At 35.5% G+C, this 19548-nt stretch overlaps 1 protein-coding gene across 1 annotated transcript in view; it reads right to left on the reverse strand.

The window, feature by feature from the left end:
• Positions 1–1544: 1544 nt before the first annotated feature.
• The window catches only part of CBR4 (carbonyl reductase 4), a 21400-nt gene continuing 3396 nt past the window's right edge, over positions 1545–19548 (reverse strand). Inside the window, exons 3-5 of the mRNA XM_077772492.1 lie at positions 19404–19539; positions 16547–16681; positions 1545–3006 (exon numbers count right to left, since the gene is read on the reverse strand). Coding sequence (XP_077628618.1) covers positions 2828–3006; positions 16547–16681; positions 19404–19539 — 450 coding nt within the window. The 3' untranslated portion in view covers positions 1545–2827. The remainder of the gene's footprint in view (positions 3007–16546; positions 16682–19403; positions 19540–19548) is intronic.

Below are 19548 nucleotides of genomic sequence, written 5' to 3' on the forward strand. Positions count from 1 at the left end.
GAGACAAGAAACAACCAAAATCCTACAGGAGAAAACAGGAAACAATCTTTTTGAACTTGCCAACAGCAACTTCTTACTTGACATGTCTCCAAAGGCAAGGGAAATAAAAGCAAAAGGAACTATTGGGACCTCATCTAGAGAAAAAGCTTCTGCATAGTGAAGGACACAATCAGCAAAACTAAAAGGCAACTTACAGAATGTGAAAAGATATTTGCATATAGCATATCAAATAAACAGGTAGTATCAAAAATCAATAAAGAAGTAACCAAACTCAACACTGAAAAATACCAGTGAAGAAATAGGCAGAAGACATGAACAGACACTTTTCCAAACAAGATATCCAGATGGCAAAAAGACACATGGAAAGATTCTCAACATCTCTCATTATCAGGGAAATACAAATCAAAACCACAGTAGACACCACATCACACCTGTTGGAATGTCTAAAATTAACAGCTCAGGCAACAATAGTCATTGGCAAGGATGTGGACAAAGGGGAACCCTCTTGCACTGTTGGTGGGAATGCAAAGTGATGCAGCCACTCTAGAAAACAGTATGGAAGTTCCTCAAAATATTAAAAATAGAACTACCCTATGACCCAGCAATAGCACTACTAGTAATTTATCCAAAAGATATGGGAGTGCTGATTCGTAGGGGCACATACACTCCAATGTTTATAGCAGTGCTTTCAACAATAGCCAAATTATGGAAAGAGCCCAAATATCCATCAACTGATGAATGGATAAAGAAAGTGTGGTATAAATACACAATGGAATACTACTTGGTGATGAAAAAGAATGAAATCTTGCCATTTGCAACAACATGGATGGAACTGGAGAGTATTATGCTAAGTGAAATAAGTCAGAGAAAGACAGATATCATATGATTTCACTCATATGTGGAATCTGAGAAACTTAACAGAGGACCATAGGAGAAGGGAATGAAAAATAAGATATAAACAGAAAAGGAGGCAAACCATGAAAGACTCTTACATACAATGTAGAAAATGAGGGTTGATTGGGGCGGGGGATATGGGTGATGTGCATTGAGAAGGTCACTTGTTGGGATGAGCACTGGGTGCTGTATGTTAGTGATGAATCACTGGAATCTATTCCTGAAGCCAAGACTACACTGTATGTTAGCTAACTTGACAATAAATAAATAAGTAAAATATTTTAAAAATAATTTAAAAATAGCCACTGTGGTAAAAAAAAAAAATTAAAAATGGACATAAGATATGAACAGATATTTCTCCAAAGAAGACATACAGACAGCCAACAGGCACATGAAAAGATGTTCATCATCACTTATCATCAGCTACAACACTGGAAACCATTCCAACTGCTCCATTTATTTTATGTACCTTCAACTGTTAATGCCTGATAAAACCCGAATATTACCATGCTTGCATTTGGTAAACAATTTGATTAGTGATACTCATTTTACTCACACTTAATAACTTTCTTACTTCCCAAACAGACCTAAGTAAAGATTACTTTGAAGATAAGTTTAAAACGATTTTTAAGAACTCAGGAAGCTTGACGTAGAAATTAGATTTGACTTTATTAGTTTTTATTTTTTATTTTCATTACTTTTATCACATTGCATTTATTTAGCACATCCAATTCACAGCTTTGCACTGACTTGCAATATAAAATAAAATGTGTTTACATAAAATAATCTTTAGCTCCAATAAAACTTACTTTTTAAAATGCAGTAAATATTTAAAACATATTTCAAAATTAGATAAATAATAAAAATCAACATGAATCCAGTGACATTTAAAATATCACACTATTCCCCACAAAAAAGTTGAATGCAAAATAGATATTGCCTGATATTTTACTTTCAGTTTATGTCCTCTATTCTCAGGCATATATTTTCTTTTAAAATTAAGGCTTTAACTGTTCCTTATAAAGACATCTTATTCATTACTGCCACATATTTATTTAAAATATCATTTATGCTATTCATATTTCTAAAATTTTACAATAAAAATATTACATTAATTCATATAAAATATTCTTCCCTTTGAAAATGTCATGATACTTATGCTGTTTTTAAGTAGTTTGCTAATATTAGTGTTTTGAGGATACAAAACACAAAAAACTACTTCTATTTCATAAGTTGATAACATCTATGCAGCTCATTACTATACAAGGTATTAAAACCTTAAGGGTTATTACACATCATCTTTGAGAAATTCTATAGAACAGATCAACTGTACCACATTTGTATTTGTAAATTATTTTGCCTAGCTGCTTAATCAGGAGTAATACACTCAAAGAAACCAGATTCTAAATTCATGCCTGTATCTAACTGATAATGTTTTTTTCAACCTGTATAAAAATTGATCTTCTAAGGCATATGTAAAAGGAATACAATGTTTAACTTTGGCAGGATTGTTAAAATACTGACAAGTAACCAATGCCCTATAAATGCTCTTATTTTGCAATGGCTCACAAGGTTAACTTCTAGAGAATTTTGCCTGATACAATGAAATAATTCATGACCATTAGACCATATAATTTTGCCACTTTTGAGACAAAATATATAAATTAAAATAATGTCTGTTTATATTACTTGCAAATATCTATATACTAAAATTGCTACAGCCTATAAGGTTCTTACCATTTAGAAAACACAACTGGTCACACACTGTTCTTTACAGGCATATTCATATAAAAATGGAAATCAGTATTTGTACAATCAATTGGTAGGATTAGCAAATGTCACCCACATAGGTATCAACAGCCCAAATACAAATAAATCAACAGCCCAAGTGTGTCCTTACTATAATCACTATTTTAACTGAATGTTCTGTAAACTATATCGTGAGTTGTAATCCCCCATCCACTACCAGAACATGCCCTGTAATGTATGGTGACTCTAAGAGAAACACAACCGCATGTGCCACATCAATAGGTTCTCCAAACCTCCCAAGAGGGATGTGTTTCTTTAAATGTTCTTCTTTCAAGTCTTTCGTCATATCTGTATGAACAAATCCTAAAAGAGAAATGTTTATTTAGTTGAAAAGGGAGACACTAAGACATACACTCAATTTTAAATAAAAATAAAGTTGCTCCTGAAAATCTGAGATGATTAATAACCGTGCTTAGGAAATACAGAGTTCTGCTAGCAATCAAGTATATTCATTGAGTTACACTGAATAAACACCAAAATATTTGACTCTCAAATATTTGGCCCAACTCATAGCACAATACAAGTGGGTAGTTACAAACATTAATAAAACTTCCATTCCTTAAGGAACCTGTAGTTTATGGAGGAAACACTCATTTGTACCTCTAAATATAATAAAAGGACATCTGAGGCATATCCTTATACACAAAGTATCACAAGGAAGTCATTTTTAGTTGACTGAGGGTAGAGGGGTAGCAGGGTTAAAGGGAAGAAAGATGGTTACATGAACTGATTTGACAGTTCTGACAAAAATTAGTTTCATTTGCTATAGTTAAAATAGCTGATGATCAGAAAGACCAGTATTTCCAATATTCATAAGAAAAAAATCTTACGGAATAATCCAATTCTTTTCTTTTTATAAATGTTCTTTATTTTGAAAGAGAGAAAGGGCAGGTGTAGGGGGTAGAGAACAAGCAGGGGAGGGGCAGAGAGAGAGGGAGGGGGACAGAATCCCAAGCCAAGCAGGCTCAGTACTATCAGGGCAGAGCCCAATGTGGGGCTCAATCTCATGAACCCTAAGATCATGAGCTGGGCCAAAATCAAGAGTCAGAGGCTTAACTGACTGAGCCACCCAGGCACCCCTGGAATGCTCCAATTCTGATGCAAGTATACACTGAAAATTCAAAACTTAACATGGCATTGGTATATGAGATAAAGCTCAAAAAGAACGTGTTCTTAAGTATAGAGTTTTATAGTATAAAGCACTATATAATATGTTAAGCAACCAATTCTAAATGGTTCATATTATAGATACATGCCAGAGAACTATAAATTTATTAAGAAAATCTTGTGAGATTAGTCTGAGACAAATACATATCACCAATAAAGTATTCAACTTACATAATCACTATTCTTTCTGTATACTAGTCAATCATTTAAACTTTTAAAAAGAAAGCAAATAATCCTAACAAAATTAACAGTAAAAAAGATTTTTAAAATTTTAAGGTCATGAAAAATAATTGGACTAAAACTCAGACATGTGAAGTGAAACTTTAATATGCAGTCTCAAGAATACAGTTTTCAAAGTGGCTTGTGTTAAAACTAAATCATTTGTCACTCAAACTGTAAATCAACCTAAATACATTGACATTTTAAACTCAGCATAAATGTGAACTAAACACTGTACTGAGAATTAACATTAGATCACTAGTTTATTATGTAATACATTATTATTTCATTGTTCTTTGCCTTAGATTTCACTTATAAATATCTAAACAGTTTCTTAAAAGTCTTATGAGAAATAATCATAGATTTTTCTATCACGAGACCTATGACAGTGACAACTTTATTAGGGAAAAACCAGAAACTAGCTGAATGTCTTTTAAAAAGGAACTATTTAAAGAAATCATGATATATCCACATGGTAGAACAATACATAGCTATGAAAAGTGATGCTATGGAAGAATATTTAAAAGCAGAAAATAATATTTGCATATTAAACAGATGGTTACAAATGCATTATCCCACTATTAAAATAACAAAAATTATATATAAAAAAACCCCACCAAAATATTAATAGTGGTTATCACTAATTACTAGAATTACAAGTGATAATTTTTACTTTCTTCTCCGTACTTTCCAAATTGTCTACCAACAGATAGATATTATTTTTGTATTCAAATAAAATTTATTGAAAAAGATGCAAAGTACTAACTCCAGATTGTCTGTAATGAGGGCCTGGAATAACAAAATAATTTTACATTATTTGGTTTGACTGTGAGATTACATTGTGAAATATGACCTCCTCTGCTATTAAATCTTACTACATTTATTTAAAAAGTCAGCAACATTTCCTTAAATCCCTTTCATCTTTAAGAACAATGAGATTGCCAGAATAAAGAGAAGCAGCTGACACAGGTAACACTGGATAACCAGCCTCTGCAGAATTTCAAATGAACTGTAAATGAAACTTCATCTACAGTGAAGAGTCATAATAATCAATAAGCAATCCAAATTACCTTTAAAAACACTATCATGGGACTTCTTCATATCCAAAGTTTTTTATCTTTGGACATACTTATTTTCAAAGATACCTCAGAGTGTAGTAGGAAAAAAAAACCCTCGTCTCACATGTTTAAAAAGCTGAATGCATTAGGGGCATCTGGGTGACTCCATCTAACTCTTGATTTCAGCTCAGGTCACGACCTCACGGTTCAGGAGTTCGAGCCCACCTCCACCCTGGCTGGGCTCTGTGTTGACAGCATGGAGCCTGCTTGGGATTCTCTCTCTCTCCCTCCCTCTATCACCTCCCTGCCCCCCTCACTCTCATTCTCTGTCTCAAAAAAAGGAAAAAAAAAGAAAGCTGAAGGAATTTAAATTATGAACGTTAACATTTAAAAGATGTTATCTTTGGGGCGCCTGGGTGGCAAAATTGGTTAAGTGTCTGACTTCAGCTCAGGTCACAATTTCATGATTCATGGGTTCAAGCCTCACATTGGACTCTGTGTTGACAGTTCAGAGCCTGGAGCCTGTTTCGGATTATGTTTCCCTCTCTGCCCCACCCCCCACCCCCCTTGCATGTGCGCGCTCTCTCTCAAAAATAAACATTTAAAAAATAAAAAAATGAATTTCAAAAAAAGATGTTATCTTCTCAAGGAGTTCATGATACACTTATTTTAATCTAAGGTTGTTTTAATTCTGACAAAACTGGCATATTTTTCCACTAAGTCCCAAAGCCCTCAACAGAAAATCAGTAATGTGTTTTCTTTTTTTTTTTTAATGTTTTATTTATTTTTGAGAGAGAGAGAGAGATCTTGAGTGGGAGAAGGGCAGAGAGAGACACACACACATAATCATAAGGAGGCTCCCGGCTCTGAGCTGTCAGCACGGAGCCGGACACAGGGCTCGAACCCATGAGCTGTGAGATCATGACCTGAGCTGAAGTCGGATGTTCAACTGACTGAGCTACCCAGGTGCCCCATTGTGTTTTAATCTCTAAAAAAAAAAAAAAAAAGGGAAAATAAAAGAAAAAACTAAAAAAAAAACTATAGTAAAAATGGTTTGAAAGAAAGACCTTGTGATGATGAATTAGCAAATCTCAGGCTCAACTTCTGGTTCCAGTAACTTTTTCTCAAAAGCAGAATTTTGTGATAAAATGACCCTTGGATTAGGACACATTAAACTAGATCTGGTTCTCTGCTCTGCTAATACTATCAAAGCTATGGCCCCAGCAAAGTCATGTACTGTCTAAAACTGTATGACTATTTCTGTATCATAAAATAAGTAGATTAAAAATGATCAATCTCTAAGATTTCCTTTAGCTCTACAAAACTATGATTCAAAGATGAAAAGTATGCCTCATTAAATGACTATTTAACTTGAAGATTAGGAAAGTGAGCTCCCTTCAATTAGAATAGCTCCAATTCAGGAAGCACTGATGCTAATCTAGGTTTTTATTCATCCTGTGTGGAAAGAAATCGATTTGCCCAGCTTCTGGGTGGATATTAGTCCTTATGTATCTGTCCCTTTGGAGACAAAGAGTAAGGCCTCACAATCTGTGAGAGGCCATTTGAAGGCATTTTCACCTGGGAAAAAAAGACAGATCTAGAACAGAGCATGAGGTACTAAACAGCAAACCTTAGAGAGATATGAATAGTGAGACCAAGTTTTTTGAGTTCTGTTTTGTTGAGAGAGAAAGAGAGAGAGAAGGAGAGAGGGAGTGAGGGAGAGAGGGAAGGAGGGAGGGAGAGAGGGAGAGAGGGAAGGAGGGAGGGAGAGAGAACGTGCACGCTAGTATGCACACAGGACAGGGGCAAAGGGAGAGGGAGTAAAAGAATCTTAAGCAGGCTCCATGCCATGAGATCATGCCACAATCAAGAGTTGGACACTTAACCAACTGAGCCACCCAGGCACCCTGAAGCTGTGAAACCATTCCAGTGAGGTGGAAAGAAGTCTTGTGCCACATAGATATGGGCCATGAGGGCAGACTATAGTCTTCCAGGAAACAACAAAGTAAGTCAGATACACAGAACAGAAAAAGGTTAATATCCTGAAGCTTTTGATAAAGTCTTGTTCAACATTACAGGATTCAGCCATGCTATAGTCTGTGACCATGTTAGGTCAAATTTGAGGAGAGAGAGGTGCCTTCTGAATCCAGCAATGATTCCAAGAAGTCCAGAACTGGGATCATGATGTTCAGACAACCACCTTACGTGAAGATTTCCCCTCTACTGCTGAAGCTTGGATGATAAGCAGGTTATTTCACAAAGGGAAGTCTGCCACAGATCCTCTCCAAGTCTGTGAATGGATAGTTATGATGACAATCCTCATGGGATCACTGAGGATCCCATAGCCATCCCTGAATTTTACACTGAAAGCCTGAAATAAAGTGGGCATGAGAAGTGGGCAAGTTGAAAGGAAGGGTTGAATTCACCAATACTGGCTTTTCCTCTTTGATTATGATGTTTGATCTTGAGACCAAGAACAGGTACAAAGAACAAGAATATTTCTCTCATCATTATCTCCAGCTTTTTTTAAATTAATAGACTTATTTTTAGAGCAGCTCTAGGTTTACAGAAAAATTGAGCACATTACCCCAATTTTTCCCAATTATTAACATCTTGTCTTAGGGTGGTACATTTGATGATCCAACATTGATACATTATTAGGTAAAGTTCATAGTTTACATTAGTGTTCACTATTTGGCTGGTATAATTCTCTTTTGACAAACATATAATGTATCTACCATACAATATCATACAGAATAATTTTACTGCCCTAAAAATCTACCTACAGCTTTTAAGAACTCATATATATCATCCCCAAGCTTATCAGAAATCAAATAAAAAATGTGTAGCTAGTCTCTAATGATAAGCTACTCCAGGCTCTACCAAATTTCAAGGTCATTTTATGCTGTAGCTCATGAACCATGTGATCTTCACTTATAAATATATTCACAACCAAAGACACTGACTGCACATAAACAGCCTTTTGGATTCTCTATCATATATCATAAGACCTGAGCAGTTCTTAAACATGCTCATTTTCGTGCTTGTACTGCTTTCTAGTCTGTGCTCTCCCCTTGGCCCCACAGGACTTTCTTCCATATCGTTCTGTCACTGTATTTATAAAATTCTGGAAATGTTGCTCTGCTACTCGCTTTACTACATATGTATGTACAATGCCTTTCAAGCTGGATTATTAAAATTACAAACTACCAGTAGGTGCCATGGTCCAACAAATGAGGTTACTGATCACTTGGACAACTTGGGGTTTCCAGCTGATACAAAGCTGTCACTCCTTAAACAGATAACTGAAATGACATGAACTCGATTTAGTACAAGGATACTTCTACTTTAGTTCCACATACATGAAAACACACTCAGTAAATTGTTTTGAAAAGGGTACAGATATACTCTTCCTCATAAAATCAAGTACATGGTTCTTGTCCAATGAGAATTTATATTTGATAAACTCTAAAGAAAATATATTTCTTTTATCCAATTTTGGCTAGCTACATAAATAAATAGCACCTCATTTCTATATCTATTGATCATTATTTTAGTTTTGAAAGCTTTTATGTACAGCACAGACCATGTATTTAAATAAGACACCAGAATTTTAGCCTATCACCAGTATTAACAATTGTGGGATGTATACTATTTGATACACCTACCAGTTCAAAATTAAAATAACCCCGGACAGTGTGTGTTTTTTTTTTTTTTTAAGGAAAATAAATAAGGTTGTTGCAGAAACTAGACCAAGATTTTAGCCAGAACAAATTCATATGCCTTAATATTATGTTTGTAAAAGCATACAGGAAAGTAGTGTGAGAAATCATCTCCATACCAAATGGCATATTAAGAGCACCTGGAATAACATCTGTTTTGAGTAGCTGCAAAGCTGATGCAAGCATCTGTCAAAGAGATTTTCCCCAAGTAGTAAATGTAAAAGCTCTTCAACTTAAAAACGGGGTAAAGGGTAGACACTCAAGGTATCCTACACAAATAAATGCAATGCTGTACTATTTGTCAAACTTAAAATGCATATACCCTTTGAATCTTCAAAGTTTCACTCCCAGGATTATACTCATAAATTCATACACGTACAAAATAAATTACACACAGGTATTGTCACCACATTATTAGTTATAATGGCAAAAGATCAGAAGCGACCTAAGTGCCCATCAAGAGGCAACAGGTTAAATAAATTATGGTACACCTGTAAGACAGACATTATTGCCTTTTAATTCAGTCATTAAAAGTGATGCAGCAGTCACATCAGACCACATACGGTATGATTTCATTTATATGAACCGTCCCAGAACTGGGATCTCTACAGAGACAGAAAGTATATAATTAGTGGTTGCTAGAAGCTGGGGAAATTGGGGGGAAATGGGGAGTGAATGCTAACAGCTACAGGTTTCTTTGGGCATGATGAAAATGTTCTAAAATGTATTGTGGTGATGACAGAACAATTCTGTGACTATACTAAAACCACTGAAATGCATACTTTAAATTGCATGATATGTGACTTATACTTCCATAAAGCTGTGATTGTAAAAAAGTAAAGCAATTCTATATGGAATAATTTGGAATCAACTCTAAGATACACTACTGCACTATGAAAAAAAGTAAGGTACAGAATATGAATAGTATGATACAATTTGTGTTTTACTTATGTATGCATTTATATATGCACATATTACATATTCATATAAATAAATGCAGATTTACATATTTATATATTATATGTATATATACATACACACACATACTTTATTGGGCTGTGTATGAAATACTGAAGACTATAGTTAACAGTGGTTGCTTTTAAGAAACTAGATGATTAGAGAAGACTCACTTGTCAATCTATGCCTTGTTGTACTTTTGAATTTTGTATCATGTTTGTTATCTACTGAAAACACATTTTTAAAGCTATATACTCATTTCAGTTTCAATTTATCAAATGTTGTTTCCCATATTCAGTATTTTCTAATGAATGAGATTTATTAATGATGAGAAATTTATTTTATATTTGAATACCAAAGTTTAGTAACTAACTGATCTTTAAAAAGTCAATAACATTAGGCAGAGAATAATAGCCTGATTTGTTATTTTCCCTGTTTCTTGCTTTTTCTGTTATGATTCTCTTCTTAACTATTTTCCTTAACTGGAAACTCCATTTGAAAGTGACCAACCAGGAAAACTGACATAAGAAGAAACATATTTGTTAATTCTGAGGTTTGTCAGTTCTATTAAAAGACTGGTGACGAGGGACGCCTGGGTGGCTTAGTCGGTTAAGTGTCCGACTTTCGCTTAGGTCATGATCTCGCGGTTCGTGGGTTCGAGCCCCGCATCGGGCTCTGTGCTGACTGCCAGCTCAGAGCCTGGAGCCTATTTCAGAGTCTGTGTCTCCCTCTCTCTCTGACGCTCCCCTGATCACACTGTCTCTCTCTCCTAGAAATAAATAAAAATATTAAAAAAAAAAAAGACTGGTGACGAATATGGTTGAAAGTACTACCTACAATAAATAAATAATCCACAGGATCAATTTAATTCTTCTATCTCCACTTAGACTTTGCTTCTGACCAATAAAACATATTCATACTATGAATCCTGATAAATATATATCATCAACATAACAAAGGTCACCCTATGAATGGCCACGTTTTTAGCAATAGGTTTTTTTTTTCTGTAGTACAAATGGCACTGGAAAGTAAGACCTTTAGGAAAGGCTATACAATATACAAACACACTTCCATAGCACTCATAAAACTTCCCTTTGTATACAAACTGGATTGCCACTATTTAGCCTGTTGCCTTGACAACTGATTCACTCTGACAAAATTAAGCATTCCTTCTTCAGTGTTTCCATAGCATCATATATGTTCCTCTAGTTTATATTCATCATACAGCATTGTAATTATTCACTTACATGTCAGTCTTTGTCACTGTCCTTAGCTCCTTGAAGCAGAAATATCTTACTCGTTTTTTATAATTTTGGAACCGCTGCATATAGGAGACACTCCAGGAAATCTCCTGAATTGTTGAGTTAGAAACACTTGCAATGCCCTTAAATCATTCAGCTTTTAGATCATCATGAACTAGAACTAACTCTTTATCACCTGTCCTATTGCAATCCCTAAAGGAGGGAAGCAAATGCATGCATCCCAAATCTCAGGTAATTGATTCTGTACATGGTTTAACCAAGCTAACATTAAAATCAGGTTACATAAGCATACACTAACAGAAAGCAGTGTCAAAATAACAGTACAGGTTTTAGCTTATCTTTCTTTTCTTTTTTTCCAAAAATGGTTGTATCTAAACCAGTCATTTATCAAATGTTCATGTGTTTGGAATGCTTGAATTTAGCTGGTCTCTGTGACTGAACAATGAATTGAGATAAAGTCACACTACATAGCACAAGGATTATCAGGACATTTTGACAATTCCCTGATCCTTGCTAGTTCAGCGTCACTGCCAAATAAAATACCAATTCCAACATACAAGCTGGAGTCATTAGTGACCTGAAATGGAAAAGTGGCAAAGATCTACTCCAACCTAACTCTCTCAAACCAATGAACCAAAATGTCTTTTCTCATATAATCAATTCTTCAATACCTACAGTAAGCCAGGACAAAGATCCCATGGCTAACTGGCATAGGTATATGAAAACAATCATTTTATTCAAAAGTCAAGTAAATATCTATGTGATAGTCAAGAATTTCTATCACATCAAAGAGTGATAAGCTAGATTTGAGTTTTAACACTTTTTTTAATCACCCTCTTAACTAATCTGTGTAATTTGTGTATGTTTTTGTTTTTTTATATCCATTTGATCCCAGGATAGTTTATATTTTTTAATAATAATAATACCATGGTATCATGTCCTTGATAAGTTAAAACTTTTGTCTGTACTACCTAAGTTCTACCAAACTGATGAATCACAAAGAACCAAGCTCTCCATTCTGCACCTCCACTGAACAGCTTTGGACCTGTTCACATTGACACATAAGTCACATGAGAACCAACAGCCTGTTATGAATCTACTGAAATAACAGACTTGTCAAACCCTTTTTTGAAAAAGATTAAACATCAGCCTTGTACAGCTCTTTCCTATTTTTTAATTCTGTTATTTTCAAATTTGTACAAACAAATGGTTCTAACTTCCAGATAAAATGATTTTTGATGTTATTGTGAGACTTCAGATTTTTGGGATACTGAACTGTAATGTTTTTTGTTTGTCTGTGTTTTTTTAGTTTATTTATTTTTGAGATGGAGAGAGACAGAGCATGAGTGGGGTAGGGACAGAGAGAAAGGAAGACACAGAATCTGAAGCAAGCTCCAGGCTCCGAGCTGCCAGCACAGAATCCGATGCAGGGCTCGAACCCACAAACCCCAAGTTTATGACCGGAGCCAAAGTGGAATGCTCAACTGACTGAGCCACCCAGGCGCCCCTGTAATATTTTCTTAAAACTAGAGTCTACTTTGTTACACTGTGTGCTTGTAAATTTGTGGAATCCCAGATACTTGAGGCAACATCCATAATCTTCATTTTAGATTTCTAGCTGAATTAGTACTAATTTTATACATGTTTAACTGGTCTGTACACTTTGGGATGCTACTTGGGTAAGGTTTCTGACTAATCTTAAAGTCACTGTAATTAATACTTGCACATTCGACATTTCTGGTGCTATGTGGCTAAAGAGTGATATATAGTTATGACAATTCTGCAGTTTATGTTTAGGAACTTAACATGTTTTTATGTAGGTAATTTAAAGAAATTCCAACTGCTTCTATTATCCTGTGAACTAAACACACTGAATAGCACTGACTCTTCTGATAGATGCTTATATGCTGCATTGTTTCAGTCCCTTCTGGTAGGTCCTGTAATGTCTGTAGATCAGAACAGAGACCAGAATCTAAAATATGGTCCCTTTCTCAAACTGAGCAACTTAACCACTTCAAGATGAGCTTTGGCAAAAGTTTTCCCTTATAATTCTGTGCTCTAATTTGGTCTAGCTGGTTTTATAACTGTCTTCAAGATTATGTCAACACACTGACACTTTATCCCTCTTTCCCTTTCAATGTTACAGATTACTTAGTACAATGTGGAAATTTAAGTTGAAGGAGAAAATTTTTAAATGGAACTTAAGTGACTTGTGGCATGCTCTGTGTTCATGAGTATAGATGGCTACTGAATGGACTAGAACTTGTTTAAAATTTTAGGCAATTAATTTGAAGACCAACAAACCAGATGTAAGTTATATATTTGAATTTATATTTAAAAGCCTTAGCATAAGTTAAGAACTGGAAAATTTGTTTAGCCTTTACCAAACTACACTATAATTCCAATCATTGTTTTAATATTTCCCAGTAACCTGTAACTGACAGACCAAGTTAATTGGCTTTGCATCCCATTTAACCCACCAGTATTTTCAAGCCATGAGGAATGCCCAAAGTCAGTACATTAAAAGGAACAGGTACACAATAGTGTTTTATTTGTTTTCTTGAGAAGTCTCTGATTTCTGTGTACTTAGCACAAATCAAACTTGCTTTGTCTCACAAGTGAATTGCATCTCTGCTGGCTTGGTTTTTCCTACATCTTTAACAAAAAGACAAGTGTTCCTGATAGATCTCCTACAGGAGGCTACTCCTACTGTAAGCTTCCCACTGTGACTTCTACTATTTTGAAAATTATTAAACAGCCACATCTATAAAATAATCATTTTCATTGTTGAGAGTAACCATTTACTAAAAAATGCAATGTGGTTTACGCAAACAAACCAGCATTATTCTTGGTCCCCTCGAGGGTGGCACACAGATTGGCACTGTGGCCAGATGTAGCCACTTAAGTCCTGTCAAGGTAGAGTCATGCCCTTACACATTTCACTACCCAAGTACTTAGTGAGGGGCTGAATGGCTAATTTGGTTAAGGATTGGACTCTTGATATCTGCTCAGGTCATGATCTAGCAGTTGAGTCCCAAATCAGGCTCTATGCTGAACAAAGACTACTTGGGATTCTCTCTCTCCCTCTCTCTCTGCCCCTCCCCTGACCTCATGCATTTTCCTCTCTCTCTCTCTCTCTCAGAATAAATAAACCTTAAAAAAGGAATTTATTAACAGTGAAGAGTCCATGCTCCTATTCTGATACTCTCTTAGAAGTGCCTGGTGAGGGGCGCCTGGGTGGCTTAATCGGTTAAGCGTCCGACTTTCGCTTAGGTCATGATTTTGCGGTTCGTGGGTTTGAGCCCCGCGTCGGGCTCTGTGCTGACTGCCANAACACAGGAACAATCTGCTATTACTGGACAAAGCCATAAGTATACATAAATTATGTTTAAAAAGAAGAAAAGTAAAACTGTCACTATTTGCAGATGACATGATATATACAGACAGATGGAAATCTTAAGGAGTCCCCCAAAAACCTACTGAAGGAATAAATGAATTCAGTAAAGTTACATGATGCCAAACCAACACAGAAATCTATTGCATTTCTATACACTAATAATGAACCAGCAGAAACAGAAATTAAAAAAAACAATCCCACTTACAATTATACCAAAAAGAATAAAATACTTAGGAATAAACTTAACTAAGGAGGTAAAAGACCTATACTATAAAACTTATAAGACACTGATGAAAAAAACTGAAAATGACACAAATAAGTGGAAAGATAACAACAACAAAACCACCAGAGAGTAACATCTTGAGACATTGGTCTTAGCAATATTTTTCTCGATCTGTCTCTAAAAGCAAAAATAAACTATTAGGACTACATCAAATTAAAAAGCTTTTCCATAGGAAAAAATTTTCAGCAAAACCAAAGGCACCCTACTGAATGTGAGAAGATAATTGCAAATGATATATCCAACAAGGGGTTAATATCCAAAATACATGAAGAACTTTGACAACTCAATACCAAAAAACCCAAAAAATTTCATAAAAAATGAGCAGAGAACCTGATTCAACATTTTTCCAATGACATACAGATGGCCAACAGACACATGAAAAGATGCTCAACATCAATCATTACCAAGGAAAGTCAAATTAAAACCACAATGAGATATCACTTTATACCTGTCAAAATGACTAGCATTAAAAAGACAAGAAATACAAGCACTGGCAAGGAATGAAGAAAAGGAAACCATTGAGCACTGTTGGTGGGAAGGCAAAGTGACACAGCCACTATGGAAAACTGCATAGAGGTTCCTCAAAAAATTAAAAATAAAACACCAGGGGTGCCTGGGTGGCTCATTCGGTTGAATGTCCAGCTTCAGTGCAGGTCATGATTTCGTGGTTTGTGGATTCGAGCCCCGCGTCGGGCTCTGTACTGACACCTCAGAACCTGGAGCCTGCATCTGATTCTGTGTCTCCCTCTCTCTCTGCCCCTCCCCCACTCATGCTGCTTCTCTCTGTTTCAATAATAAACATAGAAAAAATCTTAATTAAAAAAAAATAGAAATACCACACGGGGCGCCTGCATGGCTCAGTTGTATGGGTTCCCAACTTCAGCTCAGGTCATGATCTCATAGTTTGTGGGTTCAAGCCCACATTAGGCTCTGTGCTGACAGCTTGGAGTTTGGATCCTGCTTCCAATTCTGTGTCTCCCCCGCCCCCCCACCCCCGGCCCTCTCCCACTCGTACTCTGTCTCCCTCTCTCAAAAATAAACAAACATTAAAAAAAATTTTTTTAATTAAAAAAAAAGAAATACCATACAACCCAGTAATTCCACTTCTGGGTATCTACACAGAGAAAACAAAAATACTAATTCATAAAAATATATGCCTCCCTGTTTAATCTACTATTATTACAATAGCCAAGAAATGGAAAAACCTAAATATGCATCCATGATCGATAAATGGATAAAGAAGATGTGATATATATATATATATACAAATGAAATATTAATCATAAAAAAGAATGAAATCTTGCCATTGGTAACAACATGGACGGACCTAGAGGGTATTGTGCTAAGTGAATAAGAGAGAGAAAAAGACAAGTCACATGATTTCACTTGTATGTGGAATCTAAAAAACAAAACCAGAAACAGACTCACAAATACAAAGAACTGATGGCTGCTGGGGGGAGGGGGATGAAGGGATGGACAAAACAGGTGAAGAGGGTTAAGAGGTACAAGCTTCCAAATAGAAAATAAATAAGTCACAGGGATGGAAAATGGAAAACGCAGTACAGGGAATATAGTCAGTAATATTATAATAACTTTGTATATTGACAGACAGATGGTAGCTATACCTATCATGGCGAACATTTTGTAATATACATAGTTTTTGAATCACTATGTTGTATACCTGAAACTAACGTGATATCATATATCAACTGTAATATCATATATCAGTATCATATATCATATATCAATTTTAAAAAAAGAAAAAAGTTTTCACTGACCTGGTGCAACCACATTCACTCTAATCTTCTTTCTTCCTACTTCTTTAGCAAGAGCACGTGAAAATCCAACTAATCCTCCTTTACTGGCGCTATACACAGACTGGCCAGAATTGCCTTTTAAACCAATAATACTTCCTGGAAAAAATAAAATGAAAACAAATTCAAACCAATTAATGAATAACTTGAATATTTAGATAATTTTCTAGTAAAAAAACAAGGCACAAACCATTTTACCTTGTCCTTTACTAAAATTAGGAACTCTAACCACCATCATTCGAGTAATAAGACTTAGGGTTAGAGTCTGCTCCAGATACAAACAGAAAACAGGTTCTGAAGGAAGCTTATGTAAAACCTCATATCTTGGGCAGTGGCTTGAGAACTGATCCATTAAGTGAAAGAAACCCAATCTCATCTCTGAGTAGGTTAGACCTGATGAAAATCCTATAGTATTTTTAAAGGCTTCCAGTAGGAAGAGGTTAAAACCAGAAAAAGTCAGACAAAGGCTGATTAACTTTATGATTCCACAACACAGACATAAAGATATATTCATTTCCACCTAAAAATAAATAGTTCATCTGAAGGTAAATCTCACTAAATTTGAACTACCATCAATCTAAATAACTAAGGTTCAATTATAAGCTTTTTGTAAAAGTGAAATTTAGTTATCTTCAGTGATATAACTAGTATTGCTTACTAAAGAGTCTTGGGTGGTCTCCTTTATATGAATATGAAGGAATAATTTATAATTCAAATATCAACTGTATGCAAATAAATTCTTGCAAAACAGAAGTAGGGAAACAATTTTCTGCACCAGTGACCTGTACTTATATAAAAATTAATCAAGAACTTCAAAGAACTTTTGAAAAAGTAATTTTATTTTAGAAAGAGAAAAACATCCCACTTTTTATATTATCAGCAAGTTCAATATTAAAATATGTACATTATATTATATGCCAGATAATGACAATGAAAAGAACTGTGAAGCACAGAGAGAAAAGAGGGGCACATGGGTGGTTCAGTCAAGCATTTGACTCTTGACTTCGGCTCAGAACACAATCTCACGGTTCATGAGTTTGAGCCCTGAGTTGGGCTCTGTGCTGACAGTGTGGAGTCTGCTTAGGACTCTCTTTCCCCCTCTCTCTCTGCCCCTCCCCCGCCTGCTGGAGCATACGTGCTCTCTCTCTTTCTCAAAATAAATAAATAAACTTAAAAAAAGAAGAAAGAGAAAAGAAACATCAGACAGAGGAAATGCAGATAGACAGAGAAATGGGTATTTGGGAGAAAGAGAAATATGGAGAGACACAAGAAAGAAAGAAAAATATAGGCATGGAAGAAAGGCCAAAAAGGAAGCTTTAGTTCACACCACACACTATTGTTCATCTAGTTAGTGTTAACTTTTAAATCAATGAACTTTCTAGCAGTGTAAAGTAGTCCTTTCTGTAAAAAGATTCTCGTATTTTCAATTATTTTTATTTACTTTTAGAACAATTCTAAAAGTTTTCCATGTACACAAAGGCCTGAAGTGGGTTTTTAAAACATATCTAAAAAGGGGCTATTTTAGAGTTAAACAAATATATCCACATTATCAGGTGATATACACAGGCCAGTATACCAGCTTCTGAGAATCCAAAATCATTACCTGGCTGTGTTAGAAGGCAAAGGTTGATCAAATCTTTTACTTTTTAATCATTTACTAATAATCTTTATAAGAAAACTCACTTCTTACATTTTTAAGGGTAAATGTCAAGAGTATTCTAATTCTTATTAGCACAGTATTCTTGTTTCATCTTCAAAAGGAAAAAACCCTAGATCTTGTCTTGGAAAGCCATTTCCTATATTAAACACAACAGGGTCATTTACTTTAATGGAGCAGCATTCCCCTTTTGTGGCCGTTTAAGGTATTACCACTTAAAATTAAAAGGCAGATGATATGCTGCTATTTTCACATTACCAAACTGAAATAAAATTCTATGTCATTTTGCGCTTTAAGATCTATGGGCACACAAATATGGTTTATCTACCCCATGGGTCACATGAACTGAAGACTCAGGGTTATAGTCATTCTAAAAAACCAAAAAGATTATTCCCTTAAGAAAACTTCCACCTAAACCTCTGTACTAGATTTATCAGTGACACACACAACTGCTGTAGAGATCATTTTCTATCCTCCACTACCTTAAATTTTTCAATTCCTTATCTATATTTTTAAAATTAGGTTTCACATGAAAATCACGGTGTCCAATTTCTCTTAAAAAGTCAAACAGCTTGGGGCACCTGGATAGCTCAGTAGGTTAAGCGTCAGACTTGGGCTCAGGTCATGATCTCACAGCTCTCGAGTTTGAACCCTGAGTCGGGCTCTGTGCTGACACGTCAGAGCCTGAAGCCTGCTTCGGATTCTGTGTCTCCTTCTCTCTCTCTGCCCCTTCCCTGCTTGCCCTCTGTCTCTGTCTCTCTCAAAAATAAACAAACATTTTAAAAATAAAAATTTTTTAAAGCCAAACAGCTGGCAAAACTGAGACCACATTTGTGCACAGCAACAATCACTGGAACTAAGCAGTGGCTGGGCCTGCCACCCCACACGGCCTCTGGACATTGAAGCTGGGCGTCTTTTGTCATGTACCCTATGGCTTGTGCTGTCATTTTTCTAATACTTGGTGGTGTCATTCATTTAACATCCTGAGCACGAGAAAGAGGTCAATCCCATTTTACCTATTCATCAGTTAGTCAAATCCTTTTTCCGCAGATAATAAAAAGACCCATTGCATCCGAGTTTCACACATGAATAAACTCCAAACTGGTCAATTAAATATTTGTACGGCACTACGGAATAAACAGAACTTCGCAGGTGAAGACTCACCTACATTAACAATAGACCCTCTCTGTTGTTGAATCATAGTCTTCAAGGCAGCTTTACAAGTCAGCATGGAACCCAAGAGGTTAGTATGAAGCTGAGATACCATATCTTCAGTTTTTGTTCTTACTAAAAGGCTATCCCCAAAAAA

Source organism: Crocuta crocuta, unplaced genomic scaffold (genome assembly GCF_008692635.1).
Source record: "Crocuta crocuta isolate KB4526 unplaced genomic scaffold, BGI_CrCroc_1.0 scaffold429, whole genome shotgun sequence".
In the NCBI taxonomy this organism is placed as follows: domain Eukaryota; kingdom Metazoa; phylum Chordata; class Mammalia; order Carnivora; family Hyaenidae; genus Crocuta; species Crocuta crocuta.